The sequence below is a fragment of the Salvelinus namaycush genome, chromosome 20 (genome assembly GCF_016432855.1).
Source record: "Salvelinus namaycush isolate Seneca chromosome 20, SaNama_1.0, whole genome shotgun sequence".
Taxonomy (NCBI): Eukaryota; Metazoa; Chordata; class Actinopteri; order Salmoniformes; family Salmonidae; genus Salvelinus; species Salvelinus namaycush.
The window spans coordinates 19,089,604-19,115,629 of NC_052326.1; the positions used below are offsets into that span (position 1 = coordinate 19,089,604).

General features: G+C 41.5%; 2 protein-coding genes across 7 annotated transcripts in view; both read left to right on the forward strand.

The window, feature by feature from the left end:
- Window positions 1-9,815, forward strand: part of LOC120065712 (calcium-dependent secretion activator 1) — a 188,854-nt gene extending 179,039 nt beyond the window's left edge. For all 6 annotated transcript variants that reach the window (XM_039016794.1, XM_039016791.1, XM_039016793.1 and 3 more), the window contains 2 exons: window positions 893-997; window positions 9,642-9,815. In XM_039016794.1, coding sequence (XP_038872722.1) covers window positions 893-997; window positions 9,642-9,815 — 279 coding nt within the window. The remainder of the gene's footprint in view (window positions 1-892; window positions 998-9,641) is intronic.
- Window positions 9,816-22,986: 13,171 nt separating this feature from the next.
- On the forward strand, window positions 22,987-25,485 carry LOC120064921 (fez family zinc finger protein 2-like). The gene is made up of 4 exons (XM_039015510.1): window positions 22,987-23,796; window positions 24,090-24,224; window positions 24,347-24,479; window positions 25,223-25,485. The coding sequence occupies exons 1-4, from the start codon at window positions 23,008-23,010 to the stop codon at window positions 25,483-25,485; spliced, it is 1,320 nt and encodes a 439-aa protein (XP_038871438.1). The 5' UTR covers window positions 22,987-23,007.
- The last annotated feature ends 541 nt before the right edge of the window (window positions 25,486-26,026 follow it).

Consider the following 26,026-nt stretch of genomic DNA (forward strand, 5'->3'; position numbering starts at 1 on the left):
GGTATGTGATCGTATACAAATGTAAGCAAGGTTTAAAATGTTAATGTTTCAGTCAAATGTTTGTAGTCTACAAATGATTTGTAATTATGTTCCGGCCCCCTGACCATCCACTCAAGAATAAATGGACCCGCGGCTGAATCTAGTTGATGATCCCTGCCCTACACTGTCATCTAGAGAAGGAACTGATGATGTATGTACTGTTGTCACTACTGGGGTATGTTCACTTGAAACATGAAGTACTGTATACTGATAGCTACTTTTTATCTAGCCCCCTGGTAGAGAAGGAGCCTTGTGGCCTGAAAAAATTGTTCTCATATCTCATGACAGTCTTTTTTGCACATGAGTGTAAAAAAAGGACACAGCAGAAGGCCTCTCATTGACAGTGTGAAAGTTCCAGCAACACAAACTCAAGAGTCATCCCAGATATGTTCCCCTCCTTTCTTGTCTCTGCCTGACGGTTGAGCGCTAGTCCACTCTGATTAGCATCAGCCTGCCCTGATCATTACCAATCAATTAGACTTCAAACAGGACTCAGCACACAGATAAACATCTGGAGTCTCTCAGCTAGCTACTCCGGTTATAGAAGAGGTGCTTCCAGTTCACTCACCCCTCAGCTGAGAGAGAGAGAGACAGCAAGAGGGAGTCAGTTAGTCAGAGGGTAATGAGTGAGTGAAAGAGACTGAGAGAGGGAGTTGTTGAGATGGAGAGAAATACAGAGAGGGAATGAGAGGGGGATGAAGACAGGAGAAAGAGAGGGCATGAAGGAGTGAGATTGTAAATTCCTATGAAATGCTGGTTCTGCTCTGTGTTTTCTGTATTCTGGTTGTCTGTGTGTGTACGTGTGTGTTTGTGTGTCTGTTTTGCTGGAGACCGTTGTGTTTGTGTGTTGCAGCAATGGTACACCAGCACCATGAACCTCCTGGGTATGTGGCTGACTGACCGAATGGACCTACAGCTCCATGTCTACCAACTCAAGATCCTCATCAGAGTAGTCAAGGTAAGTCAAGCTCAGTCAACAGGCCTCTTCCAGGGCATCCCAAACCAATTGGTCATTCATTCAAAGTAATATATCAAGGTTCACAATCAAATAGTGTAGAATTACATAATTTCATTTAAAAAATAAAATGTTTATATTCTCTTAATCTGTGACCCATATTGAATGAGTTGTGACCTACTGTACCTTCTCATGGCTTGATAGGAAGCCTAGTACTGACAACCATTGTTTCTCTGTCCTGTGTTAATATTTCAGCGTGATGTTGGTGCAGTGTGAACAGTAACAAGTCTTACCAGCATAACGTCATGTCACACATTTATTTCTGTTCTCTCAGAGAGACTGTCTCCCTATACATGCAGTAGTGACTGATGAGGCCTGTATATGCAAGGGATCTGTCCTCACATGTGACATATAGTGTCAGTGCCAGATGATTTAGTACAAAAATGGGTCAATAGGATGTCCCCGGAACGTCAGGAAATTGTAGCCTAAAGTCGTCAGGACGTTGTGTAATGGTCCCCATGAGGTTTTTGTCTAGTACACGGCGTGTTCCTGATGGGCGCAAAGAAACACTTTTAACATAGTGTTTTCAACGTACATATTGGATACACTTCGGCATACATGATTACATTGCATTCCGATCTTCCTGCTACGACACCAAGTTATTCCTACACTTTACAGTATTCCTACACTGTATTCCTACACTTTTCACTTCAAAGTAAATCTCAGCTCTGTTAAAAATACACAAAACAACTATTATATTTATTATAGTGATTCCGGAGTAACATTAAAATATGCCCCACTAACATTAAACAACAATATGGGAAAAAACTAACTCAAATAGCTAAAATAAGTTAATTAAATCAATGATGTGAGAATAGTCAGATTAACTAATAACTAAAATAACAGTGCAGATGGAACTCATTTTCTAAGTCCATATATACAGTGGCAAGAAAAAGTATGTGAACCCTTTGGAATAAATTAGTCATAAAATGTTATCTGATCTTCATCTAAGTCACAACAATAGACAAACACAGTCTGCTTAAGCTAATAACACACAAACAATTATACGTTTTCATGTCTGTATTGAACACACCGTGTAAATATTCACAGTACAGGGTTGGAAAAGTATGTGAACCCTTGGATTTAATAACTGGTTGACCCTCCTTTGGCAGCAATACTCAGCCAAATGTTTTCTGTAGTTGCGGATCAGACCTGCACAACGGTCATGAGGAATTTTGGACCATTCATCTTTACAAAACTGTTTCAGTTCAGCAATATTCTTAGAATGTCTCGTGTGAACCGCTCTCGAGGTCATACCACAGCATTTTAAATCGGGTTGAGGTCAGGACTCTGACTGGGCCACTCCAGAAGGCGTATTTTCTTCTGTTGAAGCCATTCTATTGTTGATTTACTTCTGGTGTTTTGGGTCGTTGTCCTGTTGCATCTACCAACTTCTGTTGAGCTTCAATTGGCGGACAGATAGCTTTATATTCTCCTGCAAAATGTCTTGATAAACTTGGGAATACATTTTTCCGTCGATGATAGCAAGCTGTCACAACTTCCACCGAAGGTGTTTCCTCTCCCTGTTCGGGCGGTGCTTGGCGGTCGGCGTCGCCGGCCTACTAGCCATCACCGATCCATTTTTCCTTTTCCGTTTGTTTTGTCTTTGGTTCTTTCACACCTGGTTTCATTTGCTTTAATTTCTGTGTATAATTACCCCTGTTGCCTGCTTAGGTTTGTGCGGGATTATTCGTTTCATGTTGCTCGTTGAGGTTGTGCCTGAGTTATTTTCACGTATATACCGATTGTGTATAGGTTTAAGGAGCGTTGTTTTTTCCTCCTTCCGTGAGTAACTGTGTTCTCTTTTGTCATGGGCGTTTTATTGGTATTGTACCTGACCCTATTTTGTTGTGGACTTGCCTATTAAAAGACGCATCTTGGACATCTCTGCTCTCCTGCGCTTGACTCCTTCACCTACCTCCTAATACAATAACGCAACACAAGCTGTCCAGGCCCTGAGGACAGTGATGCCAACATAGCAATTTTGTTGCTAGATTTAGCAACTTTTCAGACTACCCTGGCAACTGTTTTTCAAACAGCACCTAGCAACAACTTTAGCTACTTTAAAAAATGTATTTGGAACTTTTAGCAACTTTTAAAAGTGACTCAAACGCTAAAATGCACGCATTTCCCCTCTAAATGAAAACGATTTTCTCTGTCACACACTCAGTCACAACACACGTGCCTGGCTGCAAAAGTGCATTGTGAGTGACGTCAGCAGCAGGCGCTCAGCTCGTGCACAGGCAGCAGAAGGCCAGCTGCAATTTCAGCAAATTGCAAATCATTGTTGGCTGACTGCAGCAGCAGTAGTACGGGTTCGACGAGCCAAACCCAATGAATATAGTTGCTCACGAATGTTTGATCTTGAACAGAACTTACAACATCACTCAACATGTTTCATTCAAAATTTTACAGCCAGAAGTACAGAAAAGAGTGGGAGTCTGTACCTGAATTTAAAGGGTGGCTGAAGCCAGTAATTGGGGATGATTGTCGGGCATACAGTACGTACTGCAAATCAGATATGCTTGCAAAAATGTATGACATCAAAAACATTGTGCTACAGCAAAGCATATAAATAAATCAAAACCGTACAACCCCACAACGCAGTCTACATTACCACAGTTGGTTAAGAAAGTGGATAACTGCAAAAGCGCAGAAGCTACTATGGCATTTGCGGTGCATTGTTTGCTGCTAGCATGCGACCATTTAGGTATGGCTTGCAAAGCTGCCTTTTCAGATTCTGTGGCAGCAACAAACTTCCAAATGCACCAAGTGCACAGAAATGATTAGGGGAGTACTGGCTCCTTATTTTCTCAAAAGGGTAACATCAGATGTGGGGGATGAGAAGTTCAGTCTCCTTTTGGACGTCCACTGATGTCAGTGTCTCGAAATACCTGGGTGTGGTGATTCGGTATTTCAGTGCTAAAAAAAGAACCGTTATGTCCACATTTCTCGGGCTGGTTGAATTGGAGGGGCGATGCCAGATCAATAGCAAAGGCGGTAGTTGAGTTTCTTGACAAGTGTAACTTAAGGGTATTGGCACTGATTGGCACTGGCGTCCGTGATGACTGGGGTGCACAACAGGGTGCACAAGATTTTAAAGGAAGAATGTGCATTGCCCAATTTGCTACTCATCCCCTGTGTGTGCTATTCTTTGCAATTGGCTGTCAGTGCAGCATCCAAAGAAACCATCCCTAGAAGTGTTGAGTACTTAATCAGGGAAACCTATAACTGGTTTTCGATTTCCCCAAAACGGTGCGAGGCGTACAAAGCAGTGTGTGCCACCATTAATTGTGGCCAGAAACCCCTGCAGATCACCAAAGTGTGTGCCACACGTTGGTTATCAATTGAGCCTGCGGTAACTCGTATATTGAGCCAGTGGAAAGAAATGAAACTCCACTTTGAGTTGACCAAGGCCAGTGAGCGTTGCTACATGGTGGATGTGCTCCACGCCATGTACATGGACAAGACCTGACAATCTTGTAATTAATCCTGTCCGACGTACAAGTTGCAGTGAAGTCATTTGAGGGAGGAGCAAACAGATCCTATCAAGCTTTTGGACAATCTGGTACACCTCTTAACATCAATTTGCAGCAGAGTAGTCAACCCTATGGCAAAAATGTATGTCCTGAAGGATGCCATTGATGGACATCTCAGTCCATCACTATTCCTTGGGTACCATTTTGAGAGCATGGTGTACCAACTCAGTCTTGCGCAAGAGGACAAAAAGGAAATTCGGAGACGGTGCATCAACTATATTGTTGCTTTAAGCAAGGAGCTGCAAGCAAGGCTCCCAGACAACCTAGAAGCCTTGCGAAACATGGCCTTGTTCAGTTTTAAGGAAACGCTAAAGCACAATAAAGGCACCACTGAAATGATTAAAGGAGCTGAGCTACTGGGATACCAGCCCCAAACAATTGATAAAATTGGAGAAACATCCATCTGTTTAGGTGGGACTCAACTGAAAATACTTTTGAATTTTGGAGTGAAGTGAATAATTACACGTACTCTTCCGGGTCAAATCCATTTGAAGAACTGTGCAAAGCTGCACTCGCTGCCCTCTCTTTGCCACACTCAAATGCGGAGGTTGAACGGCTATTCAGCCAAATGAGTGTGGTCATGTCAAAGTTAAGAAATATAATGTCACTGCACACTCTCAGCTCCATACTCCTGGTGCTGTATGGACTGAAGCTGGCTGGTGATACCTGTTACCAGCATAAACTCCCAGGTGAAGTTCTGCAGCAGTTTGGCACCATAGCGGCATACAGCTTTAAGGCCACTCCATCCTCTTCTGCTGGTTCCAGCTCCGTGACAATGAAGTTGGACAGTGAAGATGAAGTGGATTTCCTTGCCAATCTATGATTCATCATATTTACAGTACGTTTGCAAGGAGTGGACTTTCTGGAACTGGCGGAGACACAGTTTCAATTCCTCATGATGCCATCTATTTTGTGAAGTGCACCAGCCCCTCCTGCAGCAAAGCACCCCCACAATGTGATGCTGCCACCACCGTGCTTCACGGTTGGGATGGTGTTCTTTGGCTTGCAAGCGTCCCCCTTTTTCCTCTAAACGTAACGATGGTCATTATGGCCAAACAGTTCTATTTTTGTTTCATCAGACCAGAGGACATTTCTCCAAAAAGTACGATCTTTGTCCCCATTTGCAGTTACAAACTGTAGTCTGGCTTTTTTATGGCGGTTTTGGGGCAGTGGCTTCTTCCTTGCTGAGCAGCCTTTCAGATTATACCGATATAGGACTCATTTTACTGTGGATATAGATACTTTTGTACCTGTTTCCTCCAGCATCTTCACAAGGTCCTTTGTTTGCTGTTGTTCTGGGATTGATTTGCACTTTTCGCACCAAAGTACGTTCATCTCTAGGAGACAGAACGCGTCTCCTTCCTGAGAGGTATGACGGCTGCGTGGTCCTATGGTGTTTATACTTGCATACTATTGTTTGTACAGATGAAGGTGGGCATTTGGAAATTGCATTTGGAAATTGCTCCCAAGGATGAACCAGACTTGTGGAGGTGTACAATTTTTTCTGAGGTCTTGGCTGATTTCTTTTGATTTTCCCATGATGTCAAGCAAAGAGGCACTGAGTTTGAAGGTAGGCCTTGAAATACATCCACAGGTACACCTCCAATTGACTCAAATTATGTCAATTAGCCTTTCAGAAGCTTCTAAAGCCATGACATAATTTTCGGGAATTTTCCAAGCTGTTTACAGGCACAGTCAACTTAGTGTATGTAGACTTCTGACCCACTGAAATTGTGATACAGTGAAATAATCTGTCTGTAAACAATGGTTGGAAAAATTACTTGTGTCATGCACAAAGTAGATGTCCTAACCGACTTGCCAAAACTATAGTCTGTTAACAAGAAATTTGTGGAGTGGTTGAAAAATGAGTTTTAATGACTCCAACCTAAGTGTATGTAAACTTTCGACTTCAACTGTATACCTTGTTATTAGCTTGTACCTATAATTGTTGATCAGTTAGGTAGCATGTTAACTACCAATACACTGCTTAAAACTATAATTGTTCAAAATGTGTAGGTTTACTAGTTGAAAATAAAATAAATCAAATGTAATTGTTCAATAATGTGTAGTGTGTAATTGTTCAAAAATTCTATGTGTTGTGTTTAAAAATAAAAATATCTGATCATATAAAATGTGTTGTATTTAAGTTACTTTTACAAATAAAAATATGTGATAATAAACAAACAAATCTAAACTAACAAATGTCAAATCATATTTTTCGCCAAGATGGCCAGTCAATTTGAGTAACGTCATTGTGTATTCTACGTAATGACGCAGTTTTACATTATTACGTAATGACGTCATCACGCAATGACATCACAACCTCATTTAGCAACTTTTAGCAACAAATCGACCTGCCGCTAGCAACTTCCTCTGAAAATGAGTTGGCAACACTGCCTGAGGCAGCAAAGCAGCCCCAAACCATGATGCTCCCTCCACCATACTTTACAGTTAGGATGAGGTTTTGATGTTGGTGTGCTGTGCCTTTTTTTTCTCCACACATAGTGTTGTGTGTTCCTTCCAAACAACTCAACTTTAGTTTAATCTGTCCATGGAATATTTTGCCAGAAGTGCTGTGGAAAATCCAGGTGGTCTTTTGCGAACTTCAGACGTGCAGCAAGGTTTTTTTTGGACAGCAGTGGCTTCTTCCGTGGTGTCCTCCCATGAACACCGTTCTTGTTTAGTGTTTTACGTATCATAGACAGAGATTTTAGCATGTTCCAGAGATTTCTGTAAGTCTTTAGCTGACACTCTAGGATTCTTCTTAATTAACCTCATTGAGCATTCTGCGCTGTGCTCTTGCAGTCATCTTTGCAGGACGGCCACTCCTATGGAGAGTAGCAACAGTGCTGAACTTTCTCCATTTATAGACAATTTGTCCTACTGTGGACTGATGAACATCACGGCTTTTAGAGATACTTTTGTAACCCTTTCCAGCTTTTTGCAAGTCAACAATTCTTAATCTTAGGTCTTCTGAGATCTCATTTGTTCGAGGCATGGTTCACATCAGGCAATACTTCTTGTGAATACAAAACGTACAGTGTTTTTTATAGGACAGGGCAGCTTTAACCAACATCTACAATCTCATCTCATTGGTTTGGATTCCAGGTTAGCTGACTCCTGAGTCCAATTCGCTTTTGGAGAAGTCATTAGCCTAGAGGTTCACATACTTTTTCCAACCTACACTGTGAATGTTTAAATGATGTATACAATATAGACAAGAAAAATAAAATGATTTGTGTGTTATTAGTTTAATCACACTGTGTTTGTCTACTGTTGTGACTAAGATGAAGTTTAGATCAAATTGTATGACTAATTTATGCAGAAATCCAGGTAATTCCAAAGGATTCACATACTTTTTCTTGCCACTGTATATTATAGGTAATTATACCATGGCATTGTTGAATACTCGTTTCTGATTGGCTTGAAGGGCATTCTAGAGCGTGCATTATTTAAGCAATAATGCCTGATTACCCAGGAATTATCATGTGACAACTCCCTCAAAGGGCTGTTCTGAGGCCCAAGGCGAATAAAACGGTTGCCAACATATTTATAAAAATATTAATGACATTTCTGCATATTAAATATTATTTTAATGAGTCATGGCTACTGGAGCTACCGAGTGGCGCATCAGTCTAAGGCACTGCATCTCAGTGTTAGAGGATCCACTACTGACCCTGGTTCAATTCCAGGCTGTATCACAACCGGCCGTGATTAGGAGTCCCATAGGGCGGTGCACAATTGGCCCAGCGTCGTTAGGGTTTGGCCAGGGAAGGCCGTCATTGTAAATAAGAAATTGATCTTAACTGACTTGCCTAATTAATTAAAGGTTAAGTAAAAAACAAGTAAATTTGTTTTTGCATTATGAAGTTGCTACCCAAGCGGCTGGTCGTTAGTTATTTTCTCATGTTTTGACCCAGTCGTTACGTTTAATAATTATAATAATTTGACGTTACTATCAGCATACCCCAAATCTAGAGGTTCTGAGTTCAAATCCCAGGTGGGGTCATTTTGTCAGGAATAAGTGATCATGTCAAATGTAATCATATTGTTGTTAATTAAAGATTTTTACACTATTTTAGCTGAACAGCGTACCACTTACCTTAAAACCCCCATACCATTTAATTACTTTACTTATAATGGTTTCGGAGACCTGGGACCATCATGTGACAAAAAAACACAACGTCCCAAGAATGTCCTAAAATGGTTCTAACATGGTCCTGACATGGTCCTCAGTGACGTCCAGGGAACTAGACAAAGGTACTTCAGAGAACGTTTCCTTGGGACTGTCATGCGACGTCCTAAGGACTAGTAAAATTATAGTCCTGAGATTGTCCTTAAAAGGTTGTGACATGGTTCTCAGTGACATCCTAGGAATTTACAGGGAACTACACAAAGGTCCCTCAGAGAACGTTCCCTTTGGACCATCTACATCAAATGAAAGTCCTGAGAATGGCCTAAATAGGTCTTGACATGGTCCTCATTGAAGTCCTGGGAACTTAAAGGGTACTACACAAAGGTCCCCCAGAGAACGTTCCCCTGGGAGCATCATGGGACTTCCCCTTCACCATCATGAAATGTCTCCTTGTCGTCATTGAATGTCCCGTGGATAACGTCTCTCCAAAACCCCTTTAAGGGACCTAATGGGAACGTTGCTGAATGTCCTTAAGACAACCCCTGTTTGTGGGGATGTCTCTTTGAGGAAAATGCTACACGTGGATAATTTGCTAAATGTGTCAAATATTGTGAACCATTAAGTGTCCTCTTAAGTGTCCTCTTGTCCACTCCTACATTTTTCCTGATCTAAAAAACACTTGCTAGGTGAAAGCATTGTGATGCCTGGGAAATTGTTGTCACTAATTAAATGATTTAATGATTAAGATAGAGGAAAGGAGACAAGGAGAGGAGGCCACTCTAAACAGTCGAGATTCACCCAAACATTGCAGTGCATTCCTGGCTTCATGTCATCTCTTGCCTTAGCAACTGACTGAGAATGTTTTGTCTGTGTGCTAGTCCCAACCTTGACCCTCTCTACTCTCTTGTTCCAGAAAAAGTACCGTGACTTCCGGCTGCAGGGCGTCCTGGACTCCACACTAAACAGTAAGATGTATGACACGGTGCGGAACAGACTGACCCTGGAGGAGGCCACGGCGTCGGTGAGGGAAGGAGGGATGTCGGGCATATCTATGAAGGACAGTGATGAAGACGACGATGATGACTAGATCAACATCACCGGAGGGAGCCTGCAAATCAATGCATGTATCAACTTTGTTAACCACTGGACCAATCTTATAGGGTTATTATTTTTCACTGTCAGATAGATAGAAATACCCACAAAGGAACAACAATACAAATTAGTAACTGAATACATAAATTATAATTATATTAGTCATTATAATTATAAAATATATATATTTATGTGTTGAACTAAAAAGTATAGGTGTTTTACAAAAAAAGTTAGCATTTGCCTAGCATTCACTCTTGAATGTTCCTAAGCAATATGGAGAACCATGTATGCGATGTTGAGTACCATGATTAGGGATAATGCTTGGTGTGTACCTGTTGAATGCAAACCTGTTGAGGCGCTTTGTTAACGTACTGTGAATACAGTAATGGTACATCATTGTGAGGAGGAGAGTAAGATCACCTATTGTTCTCATTCATCTCAGAGCGTATGTCTACAGCCTAAAGGGAACCAAACTACAGACAGCCAGGCAACCTGTTTGTAGCTAGATTACAATACATTATAAAAAGTAGCTATCCATTCTCTCTCCTCTCTTAACATCAATGTAGAATTTACTTTGTTGACTCAATTCAATACTCAATACTACAACATTTTCCCTCACTGGCAAAACATTTAGCCACATTTTTTTTTTAATTATGAGTTGTTTTAGAAATGCAATATTTGAATTGTTTCATTGTTATATCTTGTTGATGTATTTATTGATAATTTATGTTTTTTAAAACATAATGTTTTTTAAAAATATGTTATATTTTAGTTATAATAGCAATTAGCACAAAAATATTCAATCACAAAGGGAAAAGATACTTTCTTCTGTGTCCCCTATACTTCCGCCATTCCAGGTGATTACGTGTTTCCACACTTTTATATCTTTATTGTGTCTGCCAGTATTTTCTCTGCCGCTGATGTTGTTTTGTATATACACATACTGTACATTGCCCTGTGTGCAGTTACTGCATGTCCCAGTTATCCTCTTCTCTCCAAAAGTGTGTTTGTTCTCAGTGTAAAGTTACTGGTGGAGTCATTTTGCTTCTGCCTTATGGGAGCTTATAGATCTGGGGCCCACAAAGTGAAAATAAAAGTATCTGTACAAACATACTGCTTTTTTATTCATGTAATTGTTATTGTTGTTGTGTTGTACAGTCCTGAAGGGTATACTAGAAAGTAGGTTCAATTAGTTAGCCAGCTAACATTGATAAACTACCAGAAATAACTATAGATGTGTTGCTTAATTAAGAAATCTAAACGTAGATACAGTATGTGTTTTTGGTTGGGGAGTCATTTAGACAATGCCCATTTCAAGCTTTCAGGAAGAAAAAAAAATATTTCTGAATATTTAGGAAAGTTAGTTAGCCAACTCCTTGATCCTGCTTTGTAGTATACCCCCCTGGAAGTCATATTCATTTTAGTTACATTTCCTAGAAGTAATCTGCCCATAGAAATTAGTGTAAAGAGTTAGTGTTATGTTGTGATACATTTTTAAGAAAAACAAACTCAAATTGAAGCTGAAAGCACAATACATACACTATATATACAAAGGTATGTGGACACCCCTTTAAATTAGTGGATTTGGCTATTTCAGCCACATTCGTTGCTGACAGATGTATAAATTGAGCACACCGCCATGCAATCTCCATAGACAAACATTGGCAGTTAATTAACAGCTAATAAACGGGAAGCAAGTACAGGGAGTGAATTTAATAAATAAACTAAACATTTGCGTAATACGCACACTCCATCAACCACCCAACTTTCGTTTTTGCCTTAAATAACCTTCTGTCTTATGTAGCAATACCAAACGTAAAATATAATACTAATTTGAGTGTCCCGAATTTACTTTACTATGTTACGTTTAGTCTATGAGACCAGGCTGCGTGCTCCAGTGTTGAGACTTGGGCCAGTTCTTGCTGTGATGGTCAATTGAGAATTTTATTTGAATACCATTATCATTCTCATTTTAAAAGCTGATTGAAGCTTAAAAACCAAAGCAGCACAGATCGTGCCTGCGTAAATCTCCAGGCCTATTAATCCATCTCGCTGTCCTCTCCCTCACAAAATTGTTGCATCGCGCCTGGATTTATGTGCTGATTAAATGTATAATATCCAGAGGACCCTCATATGCTCGATTGGATGTTGAGCTAGAGCATTTTGGCCTTTGCTGTCGATTATTCCTATATCAGGTAGCAACGAGATGGGCGTCCATAGAAACGTAGCCACAATTAGGTCAGAAATTAAGTCCCAGGGAGAACATTACCGCTTAGAGCCTCTCTCGTTTGACTGACTGTGCCCTACGCCCACCACAAGTATGAGCTGGTGAAATAGTGTCTTGAGTTTAACCACAATGTCTGCAGGGATGAGAAGTCTCATTTGCTCAATGGCACAGCTCTTCATTCCTCACATTTCCCCCTAGCACTTGATATGAAAAGTAATCAGAGACGACAATCATTGCACTAGGAGAATGCAAAATGCCATAAAACACCCCTGCTTATCATAAATTCCAAATTCACCAGGACTTTATCATTTCTAATCCACATTCTGGATGAATCCCAGAATGTGTATGTCAGAATGTGGAAGGCTGAACTGAAAACTTACACATGCCTATTAGAGAATAAGGATGAGCAAAAAGTGATACCTATAGCAGCTATTCATACTTGTTATAATGTAAGTATTGAATGTACAGTACAATGAATTCCTACTGTCAGTTCTCCAAAATGACAAACTATGTTGTCACCCTTCAACCAAATCATAGCCTTGTTCTCGAATGAGACACAAGATTGTTTCTGTTGTTGTTTTGGATCACCCCATTCCCACAATACTGGGGATAAATCTTGTTTTTCTCAATTCTTCTAAGAATGATTTGTTGTTTGCCCTTCTTCTATGACATAATTAAAAATATGCGGTCTTCTTTTAATTCGTGACTTTATTATATTTAATCCCCCTGATATCTGTCATCTTGTCCCTGATTTTTCTTTTTTTTTAATCTGGTGGAAGAGATCTGCCAAAGTGTATATCATCTTTGGCCATTCTTCCAATCTCCTTCTGGACTGTATTATAAACTCTCAAGATGAGTAAAACTTTAATCCAACACACTAATCTCAGACTCTTTTCTTAGGACACCACTGTGACAGGAGGAGGGGGAGATGAGGGGTTATAAGGGCTGGCGTTTAAATACAATACATGACCAAAAGTATGTGGACACCTGCTCATCGAACATCTAATTTCAAAATCATGGACATTAATATGTAGTTGGTTCCCCCTTTGCTGCTATAACAGCCTCCACTCATCTGGGAAGGCTTTCCACTAGATGTTAGAACATTGCTGCGGGTACTTGCTTCCATTCAGCCACAAGAGCACTGTTGCCACAAAGTTGGAATTGTGTACAATGTCATTGTATGCTGTAGCGTTAAGATTTCCTTTTACTTGAACTAAGGGACCTAGCCCGAACCATGAATCTCATCATAGACAACTTTAGCATTTGAGCTAATTAACAACTTTGCAACTACTTACTACCTTCCCCTAACCCTAACCTTAACTCTTTAACTTAACTCCTAACCTTAAGTTTAACCCTATCCCCTAACCCTAACTCCTAGCCTAGCTAACACTAGCCAGCTAGCTAACGTTCACATTAGCCACCTAGATAATGTTAGCCATAACAAATTTGAATTTGTAACATATTGTACAAATTGCAATTACTAACATATCATACGAAATGGATGATGGACATTGACAAATTAATACATACCATACGAAGTGTAACATATCATACTAAATAGAGTGTCTCAGATTTATGTTCGAAATAATATGAAATGCTCTGAGACCAGGTTGGAGCACAAGCAGTGGGGTGTCCTGACAGTTGAGGCCCCCATATACGACCCAGCAGGTTCCCTCAGACATGACATCGCAGGATAATAACAACAACAAGAACATTGTAAGAGGAAAAAGTTAACGACCATAATATAAACAATTGGGCTACCAAATCCATTGATCTTCGCACTTTATTTTAAGCAAGCAATTTGTTATATATACCCACACAAAAAAAATGGGCTGCTGCATTCAAACGTTTGTTCAGAACAGCTTCTGTTTTTTGGGGGAGGTATTTTTGTTAATTTGCGTGCCAGAAGTGTTGAAATTGCCTGTTATTTAACAGAGCAGGTAGATGTCATATCCGTTTAATAAAGGCTGTAGCAAAGCCTCTTATGTTTTACTACCTCTCCATAACCTTCTTATCTGAGCCTTAAGAAGGGAAAACAACCCCACTGATTAATTTTGTATATTTTTTCCATGAAAAGAGTAGCTTACAGTTTAAAGCAATCTAACACAATGTTCAGTCAAGACATCAGCGCAGCGTATTACAGAGAGATGTTCTTCCTGTCTGATCATACAGTAAGCCCATATGGGGATCAACAGGATCACAGTGAGGAACTGGGGCTGCCAATCCCACTGTTGTTAAAATTTAATCACCTGATAGACACATTTATATTTCATAGCTCATTTAATTTTTTATATATTTTTCTCCCCAATTTCGTGGTATCCAATTGGTAGTTACAGTCTTGTCCCATCACCGCAACTCCCGCACGGACTCGGGAGAGGCTAAGGTTGAGAGCCGTGCATCCTCCGAAACACAACCCAACCAAGCCGCACTGCTTCTTGACACAATGCCTACTTAACCCAGAAGCCAGCTGCACCCATGTGTCAGAGGAAAATCCTTGCACCTGGCAAACGTGTCAGTGTGCCCGACCCACCACAGGAGTCGCTAGTGGACAAGAAAAACCCTGCCGGCCAAACCCTTCCCTAACCCGGACGACGCTGGGCTGGTTGTGCGCCGCCCCATGGGTCTCCCAGTAGCGGCCGGCTCCGACAGAGCCTGGACTCAAACCAGGATCTCTAGTGGCACAGTTTAGCACTGCGATGCAGGGCCTTAGACCACTGCGCCACTCCGGATGCCCTCCATAGGTCATTTTAGCAAATATGTTGTACATATCATAGCATTTCACCAAGTTCTTACAATGGTCAGAAATGGTTTAGAAAAACTATACCTTGAATCTATGCTATCGTGCCCAGAAACCTGCTCCTTTTACTCTCTGTTCCGAACGTGCTAGACGGCCAGTTCTTATAGCCTTTAGCCGTGCCCTTATCCTACTTCTCCTCTGTTCCTCTGGTGATGTAGAGGTTAATCTAGGACCTGCAGTGCCTAGCTCCACTCCTACTCCCCAGGTGCTCTCATTTGTTGACTTCTGTAACCGTAAAAGCCTTGGTTTCATGCATGTTAACACTAGAAGCCTACTCCCTAAGTTTGCTTTATTCACTGCTTTAACACATTCTGCCAACCCGGATGTTTTAGCCGTGTCTGAATCCTGGCTTAGGAAAACCACCAAAAACCCAAAAATGTCCATCCCTAACTATAACATTTTCCGCCAAGATAGAACTGCCAAGGGGGCGGTGTTGCAATCTACTGCAGAGACAGCCTGCAGAGTTCTATCTTACTATCCAGGTCTGTACCAAAACAATTTGAGCTTCTACTTCTAAAAATGCACCTTTCCAGAAACAAGTCTCTCACCGTTGCCGCTTGCTATAGACCACCCTCTACCCCCAGCTGTGCCCTGGACACCATATGTGAATTGATTGCCCCCCATCTATCTTCTGAGCCCGTGCTGCTAGGTGACCTAAACTGGGACATGCTTAACACCTCGGCCATCCTACAATCTAAGCTTGATGCCCTCAATCTCACACAAATTATCTATGAACCTACCAGGTACAACCCCAAATCTGTAAACACAGGCACCCTCATAGATATCATCCTAACTAACTCGCCCTCCAAATACACCTCCGCTGTTTTCAACCAAGATCTCAGCGATCACTGCCTCATTGCCTGCATCCGTAATGGGTTTGCGGTTAAACGATCCCTAAAACACTTCAGCGAACAGGCCTTTTTAATCGACCTGGCCGGGGTATCCTGGAAGGATATTGACCTCATTCCGTCAGTAGAGGATGCCTGGTTATTCTTTAAAAGTGCCTTCCTCACCATCTTAAGTAAGCATGCTCCATTCAAAAATGTAGAACAAGGAATAGATATAGCCCTTGGTTCAATCTGCCCTTGACCAGCACAAAAACATCCTGTGGCATTCTGCATTAGCATCGAATAGCCCCCGTGATATGCAACTTTTCAGGGAAGTTAGGAACCAATATACACAGGCAGTTAGGAAAGCTAAGGCTAGCTTTTTCAAACAGAAATTTGCATCCTGTAGTACAAACTCAAAAAAGTTCTGTGACACTGTAAAGTCCATGGAGAATAAGAGCACCTCCTCCCAGCTGCCCACTGCACTGAGGCTAGGAAACACTGTCACTACCGATAAATCCACAATAATTGAGAATTTCAATAAGCATTTTTCTACGACTGGCCATGCTTTCCACCTGGCTACCCCTACCCCAGTCAACAGCCCTGCACTCCCCACAGCAACGCGCCCAAACCTTCCCCACTTCTCCTTCACCCAAATCCAGATAGCTGATATTCTGAAAGAGCTGCAAAATCTGGACCCCTACAAATCAGCCAGGCTAGACAATCTGGACCATCTCTTTCTAAAATTATCTGCCGAAAATGTTGCAACCCCTATTACTAGCCTGTTCAACCTCTCTTTCGTATCGTCTGAGATTCCCATAGATTGGAAAGCTGCCACGGTCATCCCCCTCTTCAAAGGGGGAGACACTCTAGACCCAAACTGCTACAGACCTACAGACCTATATCCATTCTATCCTGCCTTTCTTGGTCTTTGAAAGCCAAGTTAACAAACAGATTACCGACCATTTCGAATCTCACCGCACCTTCTATGCAATCTGGTTTCAGAGCTGGTCATGGGTGCACCTCAGCCACGCTCAAGATCCTAAACGAAATCGTAACCGCCATCGATAAGAGACATTACTGTGCAGCCGTATTCATCGACCTGGCTAAGGCTTTCGACTCTGTCAATCACAACATTCTTATTGGCAGACTCAACAGCCTTGGTTTCTCAAATGATTGCCTCGCTTGGTTCACCAACTACATCTCCGATAGAGTTCCGTATGTCAAATCGGAGGGCCTGTTGTCCGGACCTCTGGCAGTCTCTATGGGGGTGCCACAGGGTTCAATTCTCGGGCCGACTTTCTTCTCTGTATACATCAATGATGTCGCTCTCGCTGCTGGTGATTCTTTGATCCACCTCTACGCAGACGATACCATTCTGTATACCTCTGGCCCTTCGTTGGACACTGTGTTAACTAACCTCCTGATGAGCTTCAATGCCATACAACTCTCCTTCCGTGGCCTCCAACTGCTCTTAAATGCAAGTAAAACTAAATGAATGCTCTTTAACTGATCGCTGCCCGCACATGCCCGCCCGTCCAGCATCACTACTCTGGACGGTTCTGACTTAGAATATGTGAACAACTACAAATACCTAAGTGTCTGGTTAGACTGTAAACTCTCCTTCCAGACTCACATTAAACATCTCCAATCCAAAATTAAATCTAGAATTGGCTTCCTATTTCGCAACAAAGCATCCTTCACTCATGCTGCCAAACATACCCTCGTAAAACTGACCATCCTACCGATCCTCGACTTCGGCGATGTCATTTACAAAATAGCCTCCAACACTCTACTCAACTAATTGGATGCAGTCTATCACAGTGAAATCCGTTTTGTCACCAAAGCCCCATATACTACCCACCACTGCGACCTGTATGCTCTCGTGGGCTGGCCCTCACTACATACTCGTCGCCAAACCCACTGGCTCCAGGTCATCTACAAGTCTCTGCTAGGTAAAGCCCTGCCTTATCTCAGCTCACTAGTCACCATAGCAGCACCCACCCGTAGCACGCGCTCCAGCAGGTATATCTCACTGGTCACCCCCAAAGCCAATTCTTCCTTTGGCCGCCTTTCCTTCCAGTTCTCTGCTGCCAATGACTGGAACGAACGGCAAAAATCTCTGAAGCTGGAGGCTTTTACCTCCCTCACTAGCTTTAAGCACCAGCTATCAGAGCACCTGTACATAGCTCATCTGTAAATAGCCCATCCAATCTACCTCATCCCATACTGTATTTATTTATTTATCTTGCTCCTTTGCACCCGAGAATCTCAACTTGCACATTCATCCTCTACACATCCTACCATCCTAGTGTTTAAATTGCTACATTGTAATTTCTTTGACACCATGGCCTATTTATTGCCTTACCTCTCTTATCCTACCTCCTTTGCACATGCTGTATATAGATTTTCCTACTGTATTATTGATTGTATGTTTGTTTATTCCATGTGTAACTCTGTGTTGTTGTATGTGTCGAACTGCTTTACTTTATCTTGGCCAGGTCGCAGTTGCAAATGAGAACTTGTTCTCAACTAGCCTACCTGGTTAAATAAAGGTGAAATAAAAAAAATAAAAAAATATTCCAATGCACCTGTCCTCTAGCCTATAGTCAAAAATGCTAATGCATATAAGCAAACATGCAATGCTGCTCCGATGTCCTCTTCAGTGCTGGTGATGGGCCTGGGTAGGTGTCGGCTGGCCTGAGTCAGGCTTGGGTAGACCTGGACCTTGCATGGCTCTACTGGACTCAGAGCTGGCCCAGAGGGGACGCTCCCTTCAACCTGCTGTCGATCACTTTAATTTTGGCAGACACATGGGGTCTGTGCAGAGTGGGCGGCAGCCAGCAGGGCAAACCACGGCCTCTCAGGTGGCCATACATGCTCTGTTCTCTCAGGCCTCCTCACCATTGTCCTGCTCTGCCATTCACTCCCCTGCTCTAAGCATCAAAGGCAAGGCTGCCCCGTGCTTTGAAAAGCTATGGGCTATTCAGAACTAACAGTATGGAGAACCTCCTGCACTTGGATAAGGGGTCAGAAAAATAGAAGGATGGGGGGAGGGAGATGGGGGACTTTAAAAGGCACAGAGTAAAAGTGGCACCAATGACAAATGTGACAAAAGAAGTAACGAAGGTGGGGGGAGAGAAATGTGGGCTAAAAGGCTGCCTTACGTATTTTGAATAGGGCACGCTGAATGTGTGTGACAAATAGAGAATGTTTGTGCGTGTGTGTGTGTGTGCGCGTGCATGTTGGAGTGTTCTGTAGATGAAGAGAGGCAAACAGACAGGCCACATGGTGGTCGTGTTGAGGAGCAGGTGAGGGGCAGGAGGTCTGACAGGCTAGAGGAACTCAGGAGGCCTTCAGGACACAAACACTGACTGACAAAAAGACTCACTCAGGAATACATTAAAAAAGCCAGTCCATAGCACAGGAACGCTGCATCGCTTTGACAGACAATGTTTTCCTCTTCGTTGGCATTTCCTCTGCAAACTTTTCCCAAGACACTTGGTTTTCCTCTGAGCACTTTTATATAAAAGAACAAAGCAGATATAAACCATGCCATCACCATGGTTTGGCACGTCTTAAGACATATTTGTGAAGACATCTTGAGACATCTTAAGTCTGGGAAAACATATCTCCTGATGATTTAAGATGTCTTCAACAAGTCTCTGTGTCTTAAAATGTCTGTAGACGTCTCAACTATGTGTCTTAACCTAAGACATCTCAAGACAATGATGGCTGGTATACTGATTACATTTCCCTTTGCATGAGCTTGGACAGGGGTTCAAAAGAATGTTTCCCATCCCAGTCTATGACCCTTTGACGTGGCCCTGTCTCATTCTGAAAATATAAATAGTCCTTTGAGATTAAACATGTCATTACCGCATGTGACCACAGTACATGCTGTTAGGTGACATGCTGGTCATGTGATTCTCTGATGTAACACATCGCCAAACATAGCCCTAATGAAGCAAGGTGCACAAGCTCACTGACAAGTTCTGCTCATGGGTACTTCCCTGTGGTTCCCTTTCCTTACACTAAGACCGTGGTGGAAGTTTTCATCCTCTGTGTCACCACTAATGGAGAGTGTGGTCACCACTGCCGGTCAGCAGGTGGGTACCGGGAGACTTAAAACGTTGAGCCAATGACAGACTCAATTTGTTGTGGTGTTGCATTAACACTGCCTATAGTTGTATGATTCTTTTTATTTTATCGGTTAGCATAGGCCTAATGGTACGAGGATGCTGGCTAAGACCAGTCTGAGTTCTTAAAACTTCCTAAATCTGATGTCCAGGTTAAGGTTGGGTTAGGTAAATGCTTGGGAAAGGTGTGTTTGATAAATTGTGTGCCTGCGTGGGTAGGTGGGTGCGTGTGGGTGTCTGTATAATGTCTGATGTCCACCATAAGATTAGGGTTAAGGTTAGTGTTAGGGCTATGGTTATTTTTAAGTATGTGGTTAGTATTACAGCTGTAGGGACATTGGAATACCAATCCAACCCCAACCCTAACCCTAAATTGGTAAAACATTGCACACACACACATGCACACACACACATGCACACACACACACATACACATGAGCATGCACACACATGCTCACACACACACACACACACATGCTCGCACACACACACAAACATACATAACACATTCTGTGATGCAACACTGAACCATGCTGACATGGTCTCTCTGGACACTTGTGGCATCAGGGCCAACTCTCAGTGACAGGTCACCTCGGAAACTTCTCTTCATGCAGAGTCAGCAGGACCAAGGTGTTCTCATCTCTTTCCCTCCACTGTCAGTCACTGAAGCTAATACCAAGAAGAGAGAATGTCAGTAAGGTTGTGTGTGTTTAAACTGCAGACACTATAAAAGAAACCAATAGGTTTGAAAGATATTCATAATTTGGCCTACCTTATCTTTTCAATATTATGCTTATAATTGTGAACTAATAGTCTGTCTAATTTGAATATGAGTATATCCTTGATAAACGTTACAGTTATTGAATAAAAAATACATTACATACATTGAATTATAGCAGGCTAGATTTGACTTTAAATCGATGCCTGAGCTAATTGCTGAACGTGTTAATCCGAAATAGTGGGTCGAGGTTACAGCAATAGGATCAATGTTTATTGTGTGGAGGAGCCGGTAATTGTGGCTGAATAAACTGAAATTAGAGTTGCACCATTTACATATAAGTGGAATTAGGTCTACTGGCACTCATTTAAACCTTTCCGCGCTAAAGTTGCAGGTGTGTAACTGAATTTAATATTGAATTAGGCTACATGTTCAGGTCTTGGCTACGCAGGCCTACACATATTTTGGCCATCAGTAAAAACAGACTGTTGTGAAAATGTAGGCCTATGGTATATTTTGTCGATATACTGTACATGTGTAATGTCAGGCCCACTTATTATCCTAGTGAATTTTCGTTATGACAATCACAAACAAAAAGAGCAGAGAAATGAACGGGTCAGTATCCTAATTTAAACACGTTTTTGTCCCTCAATTTAAACTGTGAAATAAAGTCGACATAAAAGCAGTAGATCTCAGTTCACATTTTCCATTAATTCACCCAAGAAAGACTAACATCTCCTTGAGTCTTATTATCTCAAGGACATCCACATGAACTTATCCACACTCGAATTATTACATTCCAAAGGGTAAGAGAGAACTTGAGAATGGCATGGTCGAAATGGTTGAATAAGCAACATCAATAAAGCGTTTACAAACCAATAATAAAGAAACGCAGTTATTGTGTGTGTGAACTTGCAAAGTTCTTTTGGAATCTCTTTTTGTAATAATTTGTTGTGAGTCTCAGGTGAAATCGTCTGCAAACAAATGAATTCAAGCTGGTCCTTATGAACAATGACTCGAGGGTGACTGGTCATTGTAGCAAGCACATAAAACTCCGGATTCCAGCAAACTTTTTGTGCTGGTTTAAAAAGAGCTCTTTTCATTTTTCGGTCTACCTCTGGCCAGGCTAAATCCTTTCTTCCCCCTTTAATCCTTCCCTTTATTTCAGAAAAACACAAAACCAGGTTCCACGCAGTGCTTTAGTAGCTAAAAGTGAAAGAGCAGTTTTTTTCGGAGCTGAGCTCTGAATCGCTCTGGAAAATTGGTTCTTCTGAATAAGTGAAGGAGGAAAAACGTTTAATAGGATCGGAGGGAGGTTCTGCTCTTGCAATCTGCTCCTTAAACAGGTGAAAATTGGACCTTCTCAATTATACAAATAGTAAGTAGCCTATAAACCAGCATGAAAAAGCTATTCCATCTCCAAGGATTAGCAACTCGCAATGAAAATTGAGACTGGTCAAACCGGAGGACCCAAATTGTTAATCAAGTTAAACAACCTCTGAGTCTGAATAACAGTCCTCTTAAATTGTGAATTTTAGCATACTCAGAAGCATAACATCTGGAAATGAGTTGTATGGTCTAATTCAATGTGTAGCCTAATAGTTGCAGATATTCCCATTCAAAACATGGTAGCCTGAAATAAATCGAATAAAATTGGAATAGCAGCCTATTTCCTAAAAACAGTAGGCCTAATTGAGTGTTGTTACGCAAGAACAACAACAACAAGAACTACAAACAAATAATAATAATACCATCAATAATAATAATAATAATATGTAGCCAACTAATAATAACAAACACATTGTTAAAATTATTATTATCAAATGGAGCTCATCTTTTTCTTATTTTCGAGAAAGGAATACATCATAGTTATTCGATTAGAGAATGGCTGGTGGTAAGAGGTGGAGGATTTGAGGATGGAGACATAAATAATAATCTGTAATAACTGTCATGCATACCACCCATGGCAGTATATAAGTGGGCCGCGGGAGAAGGGACAGGCCTGGTGATGGCGTTTCCTTGTCACCCTAATACGAGCTAGTTCATGTGACGTCAGCTAAATGCAAAAGACAGTGATCTCGCGCTGATGAGGAAGTCCGCTTCCAAGATGTGGCAGAGCAGTCACGCTGCTATCTCCGAATAGGCTACATCTGCTGTCGCTTTACTAAAAGGTAAACTTCAACATTGACTATCAGATTCTCAGAGGTGCTGAATAGGTATGAACGCACTGTTTTTTGTCTTTTTCTTTTCCCTAACGAGCTCTGTAATGTCCTGTTAATTTTGTGTGTACTAGTTAATGAGCATTAATCTGGTACCCCTGGACGCTATTGTTCCAGGGATGGCCATTTGAATGCAAATGAGTGACATTGTAATACCAAGGTGCTTATTAAACTGATGTGTGTCCTGTCTTTTCTGGAATTCAGGAGGCGAGGACAGGGCGGCTGGTCGGCTGCTCCTCACAACAAGTTCGGTACACAACATGGCAAGTTCTCTCCCCTTTGGAACGGTGATGTCTTGCCCACGACACGAAAGCGGTAGAAGTGGAGCGTCTGCCACCCCAAAGCCGCTGGCCTTCTCGATTGACCGGATCATGTCCAAGACCTCGGAACCGAAAGGCAATTTGGATGAGCGGCGAGTGGAGTCTTCAGGGGGAAAGAAGATGCTCGGGCTCTGCTCACCTATACCGTGCATGATCCCCCTGCAACCTTTTAGCTACGACTTACAAGCCAAGGCGCTGATGAACTACTCCGAATTTTGGAAAGCTAATTTCAGAGGAACACTATGCACTTCTGCAGCGATGTGCAAAGCCAACTGCGGGATGTGTTGCAAAACGGACTCGGGGTTGAAGCAGTCTTTATTACCGGGGAGCAGGGTGATTAAACCCCAGGTCATCCATCAGACGGTGGCGATGCCCACCAACGGCTCTTTTTACTATTTCAACTACCTGGACTCTGCTTATCACCAGTCTGAGCTGCTAACCGGACACTTGTTCTCCTCGGCCCTGGCCAACTCTCAAGCCCAGGCTTCTCTCAGTGCGCACCAGAAACTGCTATTGCTGGAGAACGCCAAACTCGCCAGCGCTTCCGCCGAGAAGTTTCCGACACCTCAGTACCCACACAAGGAGCATCTTCCTGGCCAGCTCGACCAGATAGTGAAGGAGAACCATAACCAGAGCTCGGAGAAAAATGGAGTGAAAGCGCACAGCAAGCTCAACAACAGCTCCATGGACGGAAAACCCAAAAACTTCACCTGCGAAGTGTGTGGAAAGGTAAATTATTTCATTCAGTAAAACGAATGGTAAAAAAATAATGATGCAATTATTATTTTTCGTTTAGTTTGTTTATTATTTGATTTGCAAATCACTTACATTTCCTCTAAACAAAAACATATAGGCCTAGACAATTACTCATTATTTAACTTCTTTTAGAAGTGTGCAAGAATAGACGTTCCCTATTTATTTTGACATTAAATTGAAGCTGAATTGTTAATTTCACATAATCAAAACACCTCACAAATGAAAACAAGAAAAGTAAAAACGAGATTGTTTATTTTCTTCTGCAGGTGTTCAATGCTCATTATAATTTGACACGACACATGCCAGTGCACACAGGCGCTAGGCCGTTCGTGTGTAAAGTTTGCGGGAAAGGATTCCGTCAGGCCAGTACATTGTGCAGACACAAAATCATTCACACACAGGTGAGACATATCATATTTCACTCGTTTATAACTCTATTAATTATATATGACTGTATTATAAACTACATCATGATTGCTTACAAAAAGTAGTCTAATAAGAATTTGTCTTAATTATTTTCCAGGAAAAGCCTCATAAATGCAACCAGTGTGGGAAGGCGTTCAACAGGAGTTCGACGCTGAACACTCACATACGGATCCATGCCGGGTACAAACCATTCGTCTGCGAATTCTGTGGGAAAGGATTTCATCAGAAAGGTAATTATTCACTATTAAAACCCTTTTCAAAATATAAATCATATGTCCTCTTACGCATATATTTACACAAACACGCATAATGGGGGGGGGGGGGGGGGGGGGGTGTTGACATGGCTATGTTTTGAGATTAAGATAACACCAGAACATCACAGTAACATTTTCCAGATCATATGATTTTCAGACTGTATTATGAATGAACTTAATATCCCAGACACATATTCATTAAATAGCATACAGTAAGTAATTGTATGACAATAGCGATGATGGTTGTGATTTTATATCGCAGTTGTAACCAAATGATATAAGATTAGGTCCAAAAGTAACAGCAAAGGTACACAATTATTATTTAGAAACCTGTTGGTAAAAATGGATTCCCATTGCAGCCCTCTGATGATCTTGAAGCATCAATCTAAATAGGACATGTCACTTTACACTAACTAACTCTCCCTACAATGCGTTTACATTTGCCATGGGTCAAGAGACAGACCTTTCCCAGGTTTATAATCCGACAGGTTCCAGTTGTTGTTGCGTTTGATTTTGACAAAGTTTGACAACTTCTTGACTTCGACATGCAAAGCGCTGATTAATGAAGGCTGTAGAATGGAGCGTCTTTGTGGAGAGTAACTTAATGATGAACTATTGACCTCGAGGAGAAAAAAAGGAACTCAATGTGTTCCCTTTCGTGTATGCTGTTCATTTTATTCGCGATGTTCATTTTTAGTCATTGAATTTTTCAATTTCAGGAAATTACAAGAACCACAAGCTGACGCACAGCGGAGAGAAACAGTACAAGTGTTCCATCTGCAACAAGGCCTTCCATCAGGTCTACAACCTAACCTTCCACATGCACACGCACAACGACAAAAAGCCCTTCACGTGCGGAACCTGCGGGAAAGGCTTCTGCAGAAACTTTGACCTGAAAAAACACATACGGAAGTTACATGACAATAATTCATGTAGGCCTATATCTGCAGCGACCGATTCTTCCAGGGGACCCGAAAGCTGAGATTTTCCATTGGATTTGTAAAGTCTCCTTCAACACTTAAATTGACAGTTTATTATGACTGCACCAGTACACATTTCTATGATTTTTTCTCTCTACAGTTTTCATTTATCAAAATGTTTTAAAAGACGGAAAACTATAAAGCATAAAAAACATTGGGACTGTTGATAGACTGATTAAAGACCATTTTGTGTTTGAGGTTTTTTATTATTCGATTAAAAAAAGTATAATAATAAGGATGTGAATGTTGTACTGTTGCACTGCAGTAAATCTGACCCTGAATGGATTCATGTTCTAAACATGTATAATTGAAATCATGACTATTTGCTCAACCCAGGAGTATATCGTTTTTATTTCCCCATTGCATAATGTGTGAAAATCGAATTGTAAATAAAAGGAAAATAAAATATTTAAAAGTGTTTTCCGTGGGCGCATTTGTATAAATTGCAATGTAAATGTAACATGGGATTTTTAACCATCTCAAATGTTGCCATTTATTAGTAGGAAATAGAATTGTATCCCGAAATCAAATGTTTTGGAGAAC

What these genes read in the sequence shown, in the direction of transcription:
- LOC120064921 (XM_039015510.1), top strand. Translation starts at nt 23,008, where the DNA reads ATGGCAAGTTCTCTCCCCTTTGGAACGGTGATGTCTTGCCCACGACAC. An exon ending in CCTGCGAAGTGTGTGGAAAG is followed by an intron (nt 23,797 to 24,089) that starts GTAAATTATTTC and finishes TTTCTTCTGCAG; the next exon opens with GTGTTCAATGCTCATTATAA. An exon ending in ACAAAATCATTCACACACAG is followed by an intron (nt 24,225 to 24,346) that starts GTGAGACATATC and finishes ATTATTTTCCAG; the next exon opens with GAAAAGCCTCATAAATGCAA.